This window comes from Aplidium turbinatum, chromosome 8 (genome assembly GCF_918807975.1).
Source record: "Aplidium turbinatum chromosome 8, kaAplTurb1.1, whole genome shotgun sequence".
In the NCBI taxonomy this organism is placed as follows: Eukaryota; Metazoa; Chordata; class Ascidiacea; order Aplousobranchia; family Polyclinidae; genus Aplidium; species Aplidium turbinatum.
This window is the reverse complement of record NC_137479.1, coordinates 24,953,618-24,968,294: the sequence shown is the minus strand read 5'-3', so window position 1 is coordinate 24,968,294 and position 14,677 is coordinate 24,953,618. Positions and strand designations below refer to the sequence as shown.

General features: G+C 37.0%; 2 protein-coding genes across 3 annotated transcripts in view; both read right to left on the bottom strand.

The window, feature by feature from the left end:
• LOC145775157 (eukaryotic translation initiation factor 3 subunit J-A-like) overlaps positions 1–14,677 on the bottom strand; it is a 234,250-nt gene that overhangs the window by 63,932 nt on the left and 155,641 nt on the right. The gene's annotated exons all lie outside the window — the stretch shown is intronic.
• On the bottom strand, positions 3,573–14,460 carry LOC145775870 (adhesion G protein-coupled receptor B1-like). Of its 2 annotated transcripts, none has more exons than XM_082587256.1 (12): positions 14,386–14,460; positions 12,705–12,784; positions 12,076–12,227; positions 10,390–10,575; positions 9,844–9,980; positions 8,985–9,091; positions 7,833–8,117; positions 6,947–7,105; positions 6,222–6,401; positions 5,572–5,739; positions 4,956–5,099; positions 3,573–4,286 (listed from the first exon to the last, which is right to left on the bottom strand). In XM_082587256.1, exons 1-11 carry the CDS (start codon positions 14,451–14,453, stop codon positions 4,957–4,959), a joined length of 1,665 nt encoding a protein of 554 aa, XP_082443382.1. In that variant the 5' UTR covers positions 14,454–14,460; the 3' UTR covers positions 3,573–4,286; position 4,956. The 2 variants fall into 2 exon arrangements, with proteins under 2 accessions (XP_082443382.1, XP_082443381.1); XM_082587255.1 differs by having other exon boundaries at positions 3,573–4,277.

Below are 14,677 nucleotides of genomic sequence, written 5' to 3'. Positions count from 1 at the left end.
CCCTGCGTCAAAAGCCTCTACAAGTATGCGAAACTACCAGGAATAACCTATCAAGGCTTTGTCAGTCCGAGGATAAAGATTCAAAACCAACCACCCAGCTCAGTGGTTACGCGGCCTGCTCAAGATCACGCGGCGCTGCTTCGGCTCTCCGGGTCTGCGCTTGAGCAACGCATTTCAGGACTGTTCTCCATACAGCGGCACCTAGTGAATGGAATAATTCCCCGACAAAAAAAACTTCAGCAATGATAAAACTTCACTCTGTCAATCTCGGTAACCGGCCCTTCGTCAGCAAGAGCCTCTACAAGTACGCGAAACTAGCAGGAATAACCAGTCAAGGCTTTGTCAGTCCGAGGATAAAGATTCAAAACCAACCAGCCAAATATGACGATGTTAACTCAACAGCAACACCGTAATAATGATGCTACGGTTTTATTTATTGTCGCTCTACAACTCCTAAGGTCTTTTTTTAAATTATACATCACATTTACGATGTTACCACATCATTACCCGACTTCTTCAAGAAAGAATACAATCGATACCGTTTTTAAAGTTTTTCCCAGACAATAAACTCTGTCATCTTTACATTGATTCAACGTCTGCAGACGTTATTTTGTTGTCGGATTTTGCTGTCTGGATTGATATGACCCACCCTGGAATCGATCTAAGACCTACCAGCACTAAAGCTAAGGCGAAACCTCTCAGTCATTGAGCTGGTGATTCTACAATAAAGGTAGGTCAACAAAGAACAGCTGGAGAGTAAAGCTGAAATAATCAAAAAAAAGCATAGGATATAGGAAAATAATAATAATATAATAATTATTCAATCAGTCAACACCGTATAATGCAAAAACAACGCAAACAAAACAGGTAAAATATTATTACAAAAATAATAGTAGTTTCACTGTTATTAAAGACTTCTAGTTATCACTGGAGGAAGCCGGTTGACATCTCTACCAGTTTTGAAATCCCTAAGAAATAAGTTTTACAAGCTGTCTCAGTCTGACAATAAACATTTTTGCAATTGAACTGACTGTTAGCTTCGTTGATGTTTTTAATTTCGTTTAAGCCGGTTTAGTTTCAAAACTTGAAAGAAGCTGATTCTTTTCCAATAAAACGCTGTACCTTAATCAACAGCTTTCGAATTGTCACAAATATTTGCAACAAATATTCACTTTGAATAAATTCTGTTCGGTTTACGAATGCGATGGCGTGAGGTTTGTGATTGAACGTCGTTACTGATAGCGAAATGATAACAGCATGTAGCCAGCATGTAACAGCATGTAGCCATTAACAGCACGCAACTGCGTTAAGCATGATAGTTAAACTTGATTGTGTCGGTTGTTTTTCTTGGTTTGCGTTATCATCTTATTCACTATCATGACCAATAAACGCGTGATTCCGCAAGTAAACAATGCGTTAGGCTCGGAATGGCCCGTTTCGGTGAATCCGATTCGGTGAGTCCGATTTGGTGAGTTCCTTATTCGGTCCCTATTCCGTGATTTTTTGAATTTTTTTTTTAAATTATCGGGTACCGTAGCCTAATTATCATTGCCGTTTTATGGTTAGGGGTTAGGTCTTATTTCAACGTTTAGCGACGTTAAAACGATGTAAAAGCGGCAATGATAATTAGGCTACGGTACCCGATAATTTTCAAAAAAAAATTCAAAAAATCACCGAATAGGGAACTCTCCGAAAAAGGCTCTCACCGAATAGGGAACTCACCGAATCAGACTCACCGAATAGTAGTAGACCCGGTTAGGCTGCAGGCAGTCAGGGTTTGGCTCGATTGGTGTCCAATTGAGTAGGGCATTTAAACCCTTTCGAGCCGAAGTTTTTGTTATCAATAAATGATGTTCACCTTGTGAAAATCAATATTTCTTTATATGCTAATTGATTACATTAAAGTTATCTATCTGTACACGCTGTATATTCTGCAGGAAATATGTAAAATATTACATTCCAATAATCGCGTGTGCTACTACTTCAGTTAGTTTTTTCACAACTCTATTTGTGCTTTAGTCAAACAAAAGTTCATCTTAAAAGTATTCCGACATGTCTCTTCATGCAAAACAGCAGTTGTTTTTTCTTCAGTCGACCCTCTGGGCCCGAAACTAAAGATTTATTAATTTAACATTCTAAAATCTAGGTCATCGATTTTTTTGGAAGATACCGAGAGGATAAGGTAATCTCTGGGTTCACCGGGTTCATCATCCAAGACATTTAGCCTAACTGCTGACCAGCATGGTTTATGACTTACCTAGGCTACTGCAAATGATTGAAACTAAAAGAGCATGACATCAAAAGTTTTCAAATGATAACTTTCTTTCACACTCGTACGTGCTGTCACTATACAGTACTGTGGCATGCGTTTACTTAATTTACAGCTTGGAAAAACTAGCGGTAGGCTACGCAGTAGACATTTCCATATCTGCAGAGCAGGGGTCACCAACCTTTTTTGCATGCGGGCCACTTTAGCACTAAGGAGAGCTGTGGCGGGCCGCACTAATAAAATTTTAGGTAGGTTGACTCTGATGCTAGAAAAGAACGGATTTCGTACCCAGTATCCAGCGTTACATGTTGTTAATATTTGTCTTAGAATACCGCAGCAACACAAAAAGTCGAACAACGCTACTGCCAGGCCAAACTCCTTTAACAACACTTTTGACTTCTTTGACAATGCCTTGATAAACGAGATAAGAATTGGCAAGACTTGTTGATTAACAACATTTTGCAGTAGGCCTACTAAGCTAAATATTTTTGTATTACAACCAGAAAAAGTCATTAAATTTATATATAATATTTTGCCAATTTATTATAAATTGAGTTGGCACACCGATCTATTTTGCCAACAAGAACTTGCATAAAGGGAACACTGCTCATGAAACACAATAACGGTGAAAAGCACAAAACATGACATTTACAAACTTAAAATAAGCAATCCTTATATATGCTCACAGACAATTTCGAAATTCGAAAATAGACGTTTTAATCAACCACTGGGACAGTGTGGTTGGACATCGCATTGAAATAACTTTAAGCGACCCCCACCTAGAACTATAATCTGATTGGTCGGTCGGTGGAATCGTATGCAAAGCGAAAATATGCTTCCCGGAAAGTATTTTTTGCCTTCATGCTCTTTAACTCCTGAAGAAAAGTATTTTTGGTTATGCTTGTATGCCGATACCTTCCGCGGGCCGCCAGTTGGTGACCCCTGCTCTAAAGTATTTGGCTGTAAGCTTTGCGATAGAGGGGTTGCGTATTACAACTAGGTTTACAGCACATTAGGCATCAACTGCCCCTGAAGCTGAAATGGTGATATCTTTCATGTTAGGCCAACTGTATGTACTAGTGATTTTTTATACAGAAACTTTCGTATAGCAGTACTGTACAGTGTACACTGCAATGATATGTGCCTGTAATTTATCAACCAGTTGTGCAACTGGTAAAAGTGGTGGTCGAATAAATTTGTGGCAGAATACGGTGCGATACTGATGAGCCCAGCCTCATGGGCGAAACACGTGTCTATCGTTGTCAATTCTTGCTACAAATCGGCTGCCGAGAAACACAGCATAAACCTTTCTTGGTTTATTCAAATGAGTGATTCATGTACAGATTGTATGTAAGCTGCGACAGCAAAAATACAACACTGTCTATCAATAGTTCAATTTTAATCGATTTAAAAAGTATGGAAACTGCAAAAATGACTTTTATACAAAGTTAATTATTGGTTTAGTCGTTTGGATGCACAATAATGGCTCATGAAAGCACATATGCACGCACAAAAGGGAACGCGAATGTTGAGCGTAACTTCAAGCAAGAGGAAAAATCTAAACCTACTTAATGTTATTACAAAACGTTTAAAATTGAAGTTTATACAACTGTTTTCACATTAAACGAAAACTGCACAATCTATAGAAATGCTACCGACTGTTGGAATCTATTTCTGTTTATCATACAGTACGGTACGGTATTACTGTATGATATTACTGATCATGGATGGTGCAAGACGACATGAACAAAAATCATTCTTTACCAAAGTCATAGGGTAAATCGTCAACATTTCACTGTTTAAAGTGAACGGCCGGTGAAAGCATGATTCCTGCATTGACAGACCAGAAATAATTTTAAGTTTTGCATAACATTGTTATAATAACATGGCTATCGATTATCCTGAAATATAACGATTTAAGAAGCGATTGTCCAAAACGAACTTCGGAATGGTGGAGTTGAAATTCCAGATTCTTCTGTGTCTCATGGAACACCAGCTTTATCATTACCTAAAAACACTGTATGTAGTTGTGTTATCGATATTTATCGTCAGCAAGTAATTTCAGAAGAATTTCAATTTCAAGTAATTTTCAATTTCGATACCTTATTAACAGTAAAACTAAACGTCCGATTTTTAAGATTTAATGGAGATGAAGAATGATAATTCAACTTTCTGTGTGTAATACACTTCAAGGAATATTTTCTTCAGCGGCACTTCACCATTCATCTTGCAGGCAATATTGTCTCAACAACAAGCAGAATCTTCACTTTATCAACCTTATTTTGACCAAACTTGGGTCTGTGGTTTAAAGCTTTTTACAAGTAGGCTATGTTAAATTGCTGAGAGTGAGTTTCGAAAAGCTTTTTCCAATTCGATGTTGAATATTCTCATAACGATCCAAGTTAAAACCAAAGTCAAAGGATACATCGACTAGGCTACTTGTTGGTTGTTTTGGAAGCAAAATTCACTACATAGTGTTTCGTGACCCCATTTTAGTTGAAGCTCAGAGAAGCTGTTGCATTAATACAAAAATCACTTGGCCTTGTGTGATTAAACAGCTTTGCTGTGAGATTAGCTTGAAGCAGCTTCATTTGCATGAACTCGACGAAATAAAATATTACAGCAAAATAATAGATAAATAACAAAATAATATTATGTGTCAACTTTAATAAAACACCGTTTTTACTTTAAGGACAAGGTTGTGGGTTGCAGGGTCTCCTTCGCCTTGCTCGGCCTGGACAAGGTGGACCAAGACATGTACGTCTGCTGACCATAAATCCACCGCCGCAAGTTACTCTGCAGGACGAAAACTCTCCAAATTGTCCCCAACCTTGAAATTAAAACAAGAAACGGTTTTTCACATTTTTTAAAACTTTCATTTTTTCTTCCGAAATTTCCGACAAATTTTGAAAAATTACAATTTTTCACCACTATCAGGAGTCTAGAATGTGAGTGTGATTGAGTTAGGTTGAAATATTTTTTCAAAGTGATTGAGAACACATGGGTTTCGTTTGCTAAAATGTCAGAATGTTTAATATATGTTACCGGTGGCTTTACAGAAATTTGTCAAACTAAACGATTTCACAATTAATCTCAACCTTAACTTTGTGGCAATATGGTTAGTTTAGATTACAATTTTTGACTACAAACAAAATCACAACCAAATCAGTAATGATAGCTTTAAAATTAAGGTTACTGACATCTATTGCGAGACTATCATTGGTCACAAAATTTCTGGCATATCTTCTACTATTTATTCCCAATTAGTTCTTTGAAAATTAAAATGTCAAAGTGCTTATTACCTGTTGGTGCTGAAGTAGCAGTTGGGCAGGGTTTTCTATTGCACCGCTGTCGCATTACGTTTCTTCCTGGGCAAGGACCTTTTCCTTGACATACGCGGAATCTTCTTCTAAAGCCACTGTTGCCACATTTGGCAGAGCATTTTCTCCACTTTCTCCATGGGCTCCAAGCTAAGTAATCACAAAGTTTATACTTTTACAACACTTGAGATTAAAAACTTGTGAAATGATAGTGAGAAATTAATTTTGCAAATTTTTAAGGAACTGTGTATATATAAAGACATTTTTCCGGTATGCTGGCACTTTGGCACACATATTTTAACTTTGTAGTTCATGCTTGTGCAATTAAATTGCAAATTCACGTAATGATGATGTCGTCACAATATGTTTGGACATGCCTTTAGTGTTTAGCAATAAAGATTCAGCACTATTATGCTTCTGGTTTTTTTTACAAACAAAAAACCGATAAAGACCGGATTAAGAATTTTTACTTCTAAACAAAAGATTCTTGTTTTCATATTAAAACACGCCTTTTATGACAATGTTTTTATTATATTTAATTTAAACGCTTTATAACTTTATCTTGGCTAGCAAATTCTGCTTTTTTTGAATTGATTCAAAATAAGAATTTTGACTACCGAGATTGATATTACCTGGACATGAATCGGTGTTACAGTCTTTTGTTTGAGAAGATCTTCCCCGGCAGGCAGTTGGTGGCCGCCTCACTGAGCAGACTCTTGACCGAGTTTGTTTACCTGTGCCGCATGTTTTTGAGCACTTAGTCCATGGTCTCCAAGGCCTCCATCTTGCTGGTGGAGATGGTGAAGGCCTCTCTGGTAGATAACGTGTTTTTTTTTACTTTTTGCGTTTTGCTGCTGTTTCTGATGGCTTGCAGTCAACCATGCAGAAGAAAGGAGAAGATAAAAAAAAGTTGCGATGACCTAACATACCGCGAAATGTCAAGAGCACTTTTTTTGTAAGCAAAATCACTTCATGCAGTAGAAAGTTTGATTTGAGCCTTGTTGATTGTCAAATTCAATCGTTTCCGCATCGTTTCAACAATCGAATCTCTTTCAGTTGTTTCTGCCAATGCGAGGTGACTGATTGTCCAAAATAATTAATAATTCTCTGTTTAAATGATAGACTTGGTGCTCGTGACAAGTTCATTTACATTTACTGGTTTTGGCCAACATTGTGTGCAAGTTTTAAATCTTTGTAATTTTGCCATGTTTTTTTTTCTTGATTTTGTTTCTGCATGATTGTTATTAGGTAGTTTGTTTTTAAGCATTCTGACAATAAAAAAATACATTGAATTTAAGGTTAGGTGCAAATTTTATGAAAAAAGCAAGGGCGATGATGCAACTTATATTGCTCTTACCAGTTGTGCATGGTTTTTGCTTTAAGCACGGACCGGGTCGAACGTTTGGTCCCCTACAATTTTTGCTAGTTCGTGGCCGACAAGATCTTCTTTTTAATCTTACTCCTCCTCCACCACAAGTGGTTGTGCATGGTTCCCATCTTCCCCATGGTGTCCATCCTGAATTATTGAATATATATTTAGCTTATTCAGCAGTCGGCTGCGTAGCCGAGTGGTGAGAACGTCTTCACGACGTTCGAAAGGACTTGGGTTCGACACCGCTCCAGAGCACGCGGCTGTGTCTAGGCAAATACACTTAATGGCAAGCCAAAATAAGGGGAGCAGCTGACTCGAACACTATATGTCACTTCGCTGCCCTTCCTGTCGTCTGTTGTATCGCATCTGTGATCGCATTGTACTGTATGTTATCGCAATGCTGGGCGCAAATAAAAACATGATGATTATTATTATTATTCAAAATAACTTTACTTTGTGCGTTTAGCACAAGAAATTTGGTATGTTGCCAAATCTAAGGCTTCAAAACATCTCATCAAAAATTGGTTTCATGGTATAGGCTACTGTATACAGTGTATATAGAGTATATTTATCTGTGTACGAATAAATTTTCTTTCTGAATTAATTTTTTGGGTTGCAAGCCAATAAGCACAAGCACAGTTGCAGTACCATGTACAGTACCAGTAGCATTGCGATTGCAAAACATTTTCAGTTTAACGTTAAAACTTGAAACGACCTTCAAGCCACAACGTTTACTTCAACCTGAAGTTTTTACCTTATTATACACATTTATAAAAGCAAATTTTTTTCGAAAATGATACCTGAAAAAGTGAACGTTATAATGCCGACCGTAAAAAAAACTTGTCTAATTCAATTTTGAAATTTTTGTTACCTCCACCTCGAGGTGGTTTTGATTGGCTTCCTGGTCTTTTTGTAGTTCTTGGGCGTTTTGTAGTTCTTGGACGTTTTGTAGTTCTTGGACGGGTTGGAGGTTTTGGACGACTACCTGACGATGGGCATTTTGTAAAAGGAGCACAAAGAATTTGATTTTGAGATGCTGTACCCTCGCAGTCTTCAGTAACGTAGGTTTCGCACTTTCTATATCGCTTTTTTACACCTCCACCGCCACAAGTTTTAGAGCAAGTGTTCCACAGGCCCCAATTCAACCACTTTGATTCTAAAAAATAAAAATTGTTATTTTTTTTTAAACTTATGTAAAGTTTATTAGAAGGTATAAAAAACAACATTGACAATCCGTTTTGAAAATTTCTTCTCATACCATGACCATTTTAAGTTACTGCATAATACAGTTGTCAAGTATTTTTGCATCTGGTTGAAGTTTTCAAAGCTTAAAGATAAGAATTTAAAAGGGTATATAAGAATTCGTTATTGATTGAGATACTGTTTACATTTGCTATTCCCATCCTATTTTTTGAAAAATTGGAGGAACAACTTTCGGTTTAAAATGTAGAAGCAAAATTTAAATCATTTTCATGAAGGCATACCGTCACTGTTTTAATGTTTTATTTTTTGAAGAACATCTCATTGCTTTTATTGTAAGTATACCAGATACCAGTGTAAGTCGTAGCACACCAATGTAGAACTAGTCAATAGTAAGGTAGCCTGGGGGACATGAAATTTATTTGATTTAACTAATAATTCATTGCACAGAAAAACTCAGCCTGTGAGTCATAGTTTGATCCTTATAAATTGAACCAATATGTCGGGCCTGTCGGCTGCATGGTTGCGATGTAGCCTAATAGCGTTTGATTGTTGCTCAAAAGGACGATGGTTTGATGCCCATTGAGAACATTGCTATGGGTTTTGAAAAAAACATTTATGACATGATGCTTAAAAGCGGACAGAAAAACATGTTTAGTTGTCTTCCAGTTAACTCAGTGCAATTTTTCGGCAACAAGAAATAAACCTACATAAATTTCCCTGTTGGAATTGTTGGTATGATAATAATTTAGTATCATGCAAGTGCGTCACACGTTAGTGCCACAATAAACATATCACACAATTTGATCTCAACATGTCTTACCGCCACGTGGCGCAGACAGCCTTCTGTTGTTTGTACATAGCTTGTTTTCACAGACATCTCTGGGGTCATCGCAATCACTGCATGGCTTGCCTCGTTTGTATGGTAGCCTGGAAGTACAAGGTACAGCAGGTTGTTAAACACGAATGAGGAAGTTGTTCCGTGTTCGTGGTTACTTTCATTTACTGGAATAATGTCGGATGCATAACCGAGTGGTGAGAGCCCTGGAACGGCACTCGAAAGGGGCCGGTTCGACACCGCTCAAGAACATACGGCTGTGTGCTTCTTGTCAGGACACTTAAGGGCATGCCTGGAAGTAGACACGAAAATTGGCTATATTGCCTTCCGGTCCACTTAATCTACTGTAAATCTTCAATCACCGGGCGTAAGCCTGGAAAAGACAATAACAACAACAACAACTGGAATAGTGACTTAACATCGGTATTCGATGAAATCATTCTTTAACATATAAGGTCTTGCAAGAAAAAGATAAAAAAAATGGTTTTTAAATGTTAATTCACAAATAAATTTGTTTTTAGCGTTTTTCACCTGCACCCGCAGGAACATTGATTTTCGCCTATTAAAGATGAAAAATAAAATATGAACATTTATCCAAATGCATTCAATATTTGAAGTGAAACAAATCTGATGGAGCCAAAATACGTATGATCCAGTACGACAGCGCCTCGCAAATGCTATTACAGTGTTTGCCAGACAGCAAAATTTATCGTTTTTGCATTGATTCAACGTCTGCAGACGTTATCCACTGGTTTTGCTGCCTGGGATAATGATAGCAACATCTTTGAATGAAACAAGTTTCTCTCGTTTAAAAAGCTTAATATATTGATCGTTTTTTTCTTACTGGAGGATAGCGTTTCCTTTTGGGCCGTACAAACAATAGAACATAACACCCTTCTTTCTTGATCTCTTTCTCCCTGATCTGACGTCAGAGCATGAAGAAGCCCCGCAGCCGACAACAAAGGAAGTCGCCCAGACCAGCTTTGAATAAAAAAAATCAGTTATTTCCTGATAATGAAAACAACTGTCCTTAGATACAAAAATAATATTTAATCAACATAGAAGCCAACTGCAGCAAACCATTTTCATCCACTTGACGAGTATTTATTGCAGCGATAGTGGATAAGCTTACTGCACGAAAAAGGAAACGTTGATATTTGAGGCTGCAAAAATGAAAGATAGGATATCTCCAAACCAATTAGAAGCTAATAAACCGTAATCGGTGGCTTTGTGAGCGACACGGAGACAGAATGATGCTTATCAATAAGTCAAATAGTTCATGTATGTACTTTTTTATGTAGTTATGCATTTCTCAGGCAAAGTTAACTTTAGCTGTACAATGAAAGGTGGTACTTAAGCATTTAAGCAAAACTAGAGCTTTTTTTCTTACTTGTTTGTATCGATTGCAGCCATAGAAACCAGCCGTGCACGCATCCAATCCTTCTCGAAATCGAAAACTTTTTTCTTCACCCATCCATTCCCTTGCTACAGTCTCGAACATTGTGTCATCCAATTGACCTTTAGTTGCCGAGTACATGCTCATACCCATTCTTCCAAAACGAGAGTGTTTGGCAGTCTGCAAGATAACTTCACTTTGTAGGCTAGTTAGTCAATCCAAGCAAGGCTAATAATAATAAAGCAGAAAAGCTCTTTCATACACTAAATTATTGCCCAATTCCATGCTCCCCAAACATGAACCTGCTGAAAACTTGCTTGTTTCTGGCATGAGCGAGTCCGATGGTTACAAAGTGCTTACAAACTATAGATTTTGACGTCCTATAATGGCGATTTGTTTTCTTGAGTTGGTAGAGCTTATTAGAAAGGTACAAAAGCGTCCTTTTCTCGGATGTAGCTATTTTTTCATCATTAGGTAGTAGATTCTTTTTGCAGTCATATAAATCGCTTTAAAGATGATCGAGTGTGACTATCAGTGGAAAGAAAGCTACGTTTAGAGTGGTCATCCACAAGCCGAAACGAGGAAGGGATTGAGGAAGCTCGCCCATTCATACTGAAAGATCGTCGTTTAACAGTACGAGAAATTGTTGCAGATATGGGAACAAGCACGGGTTCAGTTCTTCTATTTTAAATAACCAAATCTGCACCTGCGGAGAGTGTCGGCGAAATTTGTTCCTAAACTGCTGACCGAGCAGCAGAAGAAACGCCTGAAGGAAATTGTCCAGGACGTGTTGATTTGTGCAAATCATGACCTAGAGTTTGTGAAGGTTAGGCTATTATCAGTGGCGATGAAACATGGGTGTAAGGTTATGACCCAGAAACCAAGCTTCAATCTTTATATGTGCAACTGTGCAATCTCGAAGGCCCCGAAAAGCACTGCAGGTTTGCAGCAATGTTAAAGTGATGATGATCTGCTTTTTTTATTTCTGCAGAATTGTGCATCACGAGTATGTATCAGAAGACCAGACAGCCAACAAAGAGTAGGCTGCTATTCAGAAGTGCTACGTCTCCGTGGTGAAGCAATGTGCGAAGAAAGCGGTCAAAGACAAAGAATGTTCGACTTCACCACGACATCGCACCCTCTCATTCCGCCCAAGTGATTCAATATTTTCTGACCAGAAACCGCATGCCACTCGTTCGCCAGGCTCTTTACTCTCCCGACGTGGCATCATGTGATTTTAAATGAGATTAAATAGAAGTTTTGAAATCCATTGTTTTGCGTATTTTGTGCCAAAAATTCTGGATACTTTTTGAACATACAATGCTATGCTCTAATTTGGACACGCAAATTTACTTCTTGGCATTCTAGAACATTTAATCAAAATCTCAATGACCCAAAATAATCTTGGATAGATAAAAAAAACTCATTTGTAATTTTGTGTAGTCTTGCAAATTAACAGTTGTAGCTATTGTTTATCTGAGTCTTTCTTTTTTAATATTTACAAACTTTATTTCAACAGAGTGACTGTAGAGTCTGCATTCATGGTCATGGTTCGGGAAAGTAAGCTACCATTGAGAAATTTCCTTTCAGCCTTATGGTGTTTTATTTGAGTCGAAGTTAAGTTTTAGAGTGACAATGTTGAGCTAAAAATTTTGTTGAACTTAAAACAATTAGTCTCACCATTTTCGCTTCTGTGTTGCAATCTTCGGAAATCTTGGAAGCAAGCATGGCCAGGCGGTTGTCCCAGTGCATCTTCCTCATGTTCGATGCAGGAGGCTTTACTTGTCGACGGATTTGATTGTGAGCTTCTACAATCGCATCTTTCATTTCATCTGCATGAAACGGAAAATCACGTGATATATATCATCATTGCGCATGCGCACTGGTAAAGTGTTTTCAGTATAAAAATTGAAGAGAGAAAAAGAAGTCAGGAATGAAAGGAAAGACTATTAACGAGTATTGGATTGTTCTTGTCTGAAATTATCCGACATTGAGTCGTTGCTGGAAACAAAAACGTTTATTACTAAAAGTTTTGATGCGAAGGTTTTTAAATTTTTTTCCAGTTGAACTCCAATAACTTGTGTAATTTCATATCATTCCGATAGTATCGCAATTTAGCTGGCACATATTGCTCTAATTTCCACACATATCTTTTTTAAATCGGCTAGTATAAGTTTGCATTCCTTTCGCTGTACCTACCAGTACGTCACAGTGATTGCAAAATAGTTTCTACTCAACTGTAAACAGGTTATAGCAAGCACCGTGCATTCAAACATTTTGCACGAATTGGAAATATAGCAAACAATTACCCGGGAACGCATAGGTTTGTAAGGTGGCTGCCGCCCTGCGATTTCGGATGAGATCTTGCATAACGTCAAGAGTGTCATATCTGCAAACAAGTAGATAAAAATAGTTTTGAATAACTCATACACAAAAAGTACCATATCATGTAATACTCTTAGGCATACCAATATTATTATTTAAGACAAAAAATATAAATAAAAATGAAACGTTTTGAACTTTGACGAGGGTTTGTATTGACGTAGACATACAACATAACTTGTACTTACTGTAGCACATGCTTTGAACTGTGCAGAAATTTGTAAATTACATTCCCAAAAATATTTTTATTGAAATATTCCTATATACCCTGCCAGAAAATCAGTCCTTTTTTCACTTTTGACGTTTGCAGACCTTGAATCAATGTTTAAAAAAAACTTATTTACTGGCTGGGTAGTCGTTTCTGGACTTTTAAGAAAATTTTATGCAATCCTGTTTCATGACATGAGCTGATTTCACAAACAGTTTGATAAAAAACGAGCTCAATATTGCACTCGTCAGTATTTTCACCGTTGTTTCTGGCAAGCCTTGATATAACCAGGTCGAGTCATACGAAAGAGTTTAAAGCTCATGCAGATGATGCTCTCTTTTGTCCAAAACTGTGAAGTCTAATTAGGATAATATTGTACTCACATGGCAAACATGGCAGAAAATCGAAAAAAAAAATACAAAAGAAACAAACACCGGATGTGGACTTGAAACAGCTAAATCATAAGAGTTCGAAGAAACGTTGAAAGAACGTGCATAAATAAAATGACAAAATTAGCATAGTTATAAATGTCAGCATATAGTTTTGACATTTATGGTTAGTATAGCTAATGAAACATAGGCCTGTTGCTCATACAGATTATTGCAAGTGCGAACGGGTTTAGCGAGTTGTCGATCATCAATTAAGGATAAAACTGTTCAATTAATTGTGATGCTTCATTCAAAAACGCAATTTGATCAATGATTCACGTTACATGATTAGTTTTTGCTGTAATGTGATGATGCAAAAGCTGTCTACCAACGCAACTAAAATGCCACGAAAGGTTAATGACAGCGATAACCCTTACATAGGAAACTACGACGAAGCGACATGAACGCAATTAACAGAAAACAAATTAGTCTCAAAGAGGGTAAAAACTGCAAAAAAATTACTGTTTAAACTATCATCATATCTATTTCAGTACAACGATTTAACTTTGACATGCGATGGTAAATCATTTGCATTGTTGTGTGGGTTTGGTATCTGTAGTAAGTTCATTTGTTTAACTTTATATCATAAGTTGTTAATGTTTATTTCTGGGCCACCTTTTTTTTTTTTATATAGAATTGACATTGGTTTGGTGTGGTTATCTTACAAGTATGTGGTTTGAAAGTGCATATATCTGTTATAGAAATCAAAATCAAACTTAATTTTTAAATTGAAAACTTGCAGACTTGATCAATGTTCAACGATTGATTGAAAGCAGCAACAGCAAAAAGTGCAAGTTATATGGCTAAATTTATGTTGATGCATTGTGTTGATTATGTGGAGAACTCGGCATAACCTTGAAGAGTGCGACAACGGTAAAAATCGTATCGGAGTCAACCACCAATGCGAAGTACGGCAAGCCTTCAAACATTAAAAATTAAAAGCAAATTGATTTTAATAACTTGGAAATTTACCTTTGCTTGTCCAAGCCTGCAGCAAGGCTAGCCACACAAATTGTGACTAAGATTGAAAAGCGCAGCATTTCTGTTGGGTCTAGCATTTTATAACAAAGAAACAAAAACAATACCGAAATAATCAAAATAGCGCACTGTTATTATTGTAAATCTACACTTTAACGTCACTGAGTTTAGAATATTAAAAATATTATTTTGGCTAGCTTTCAAACATCAACAAATCCTTTATCATTTTTTTTAATTTTTTTAACTTTAAATTGAAGTAGCGAACAGCAGTTGATAGTTAAAATAA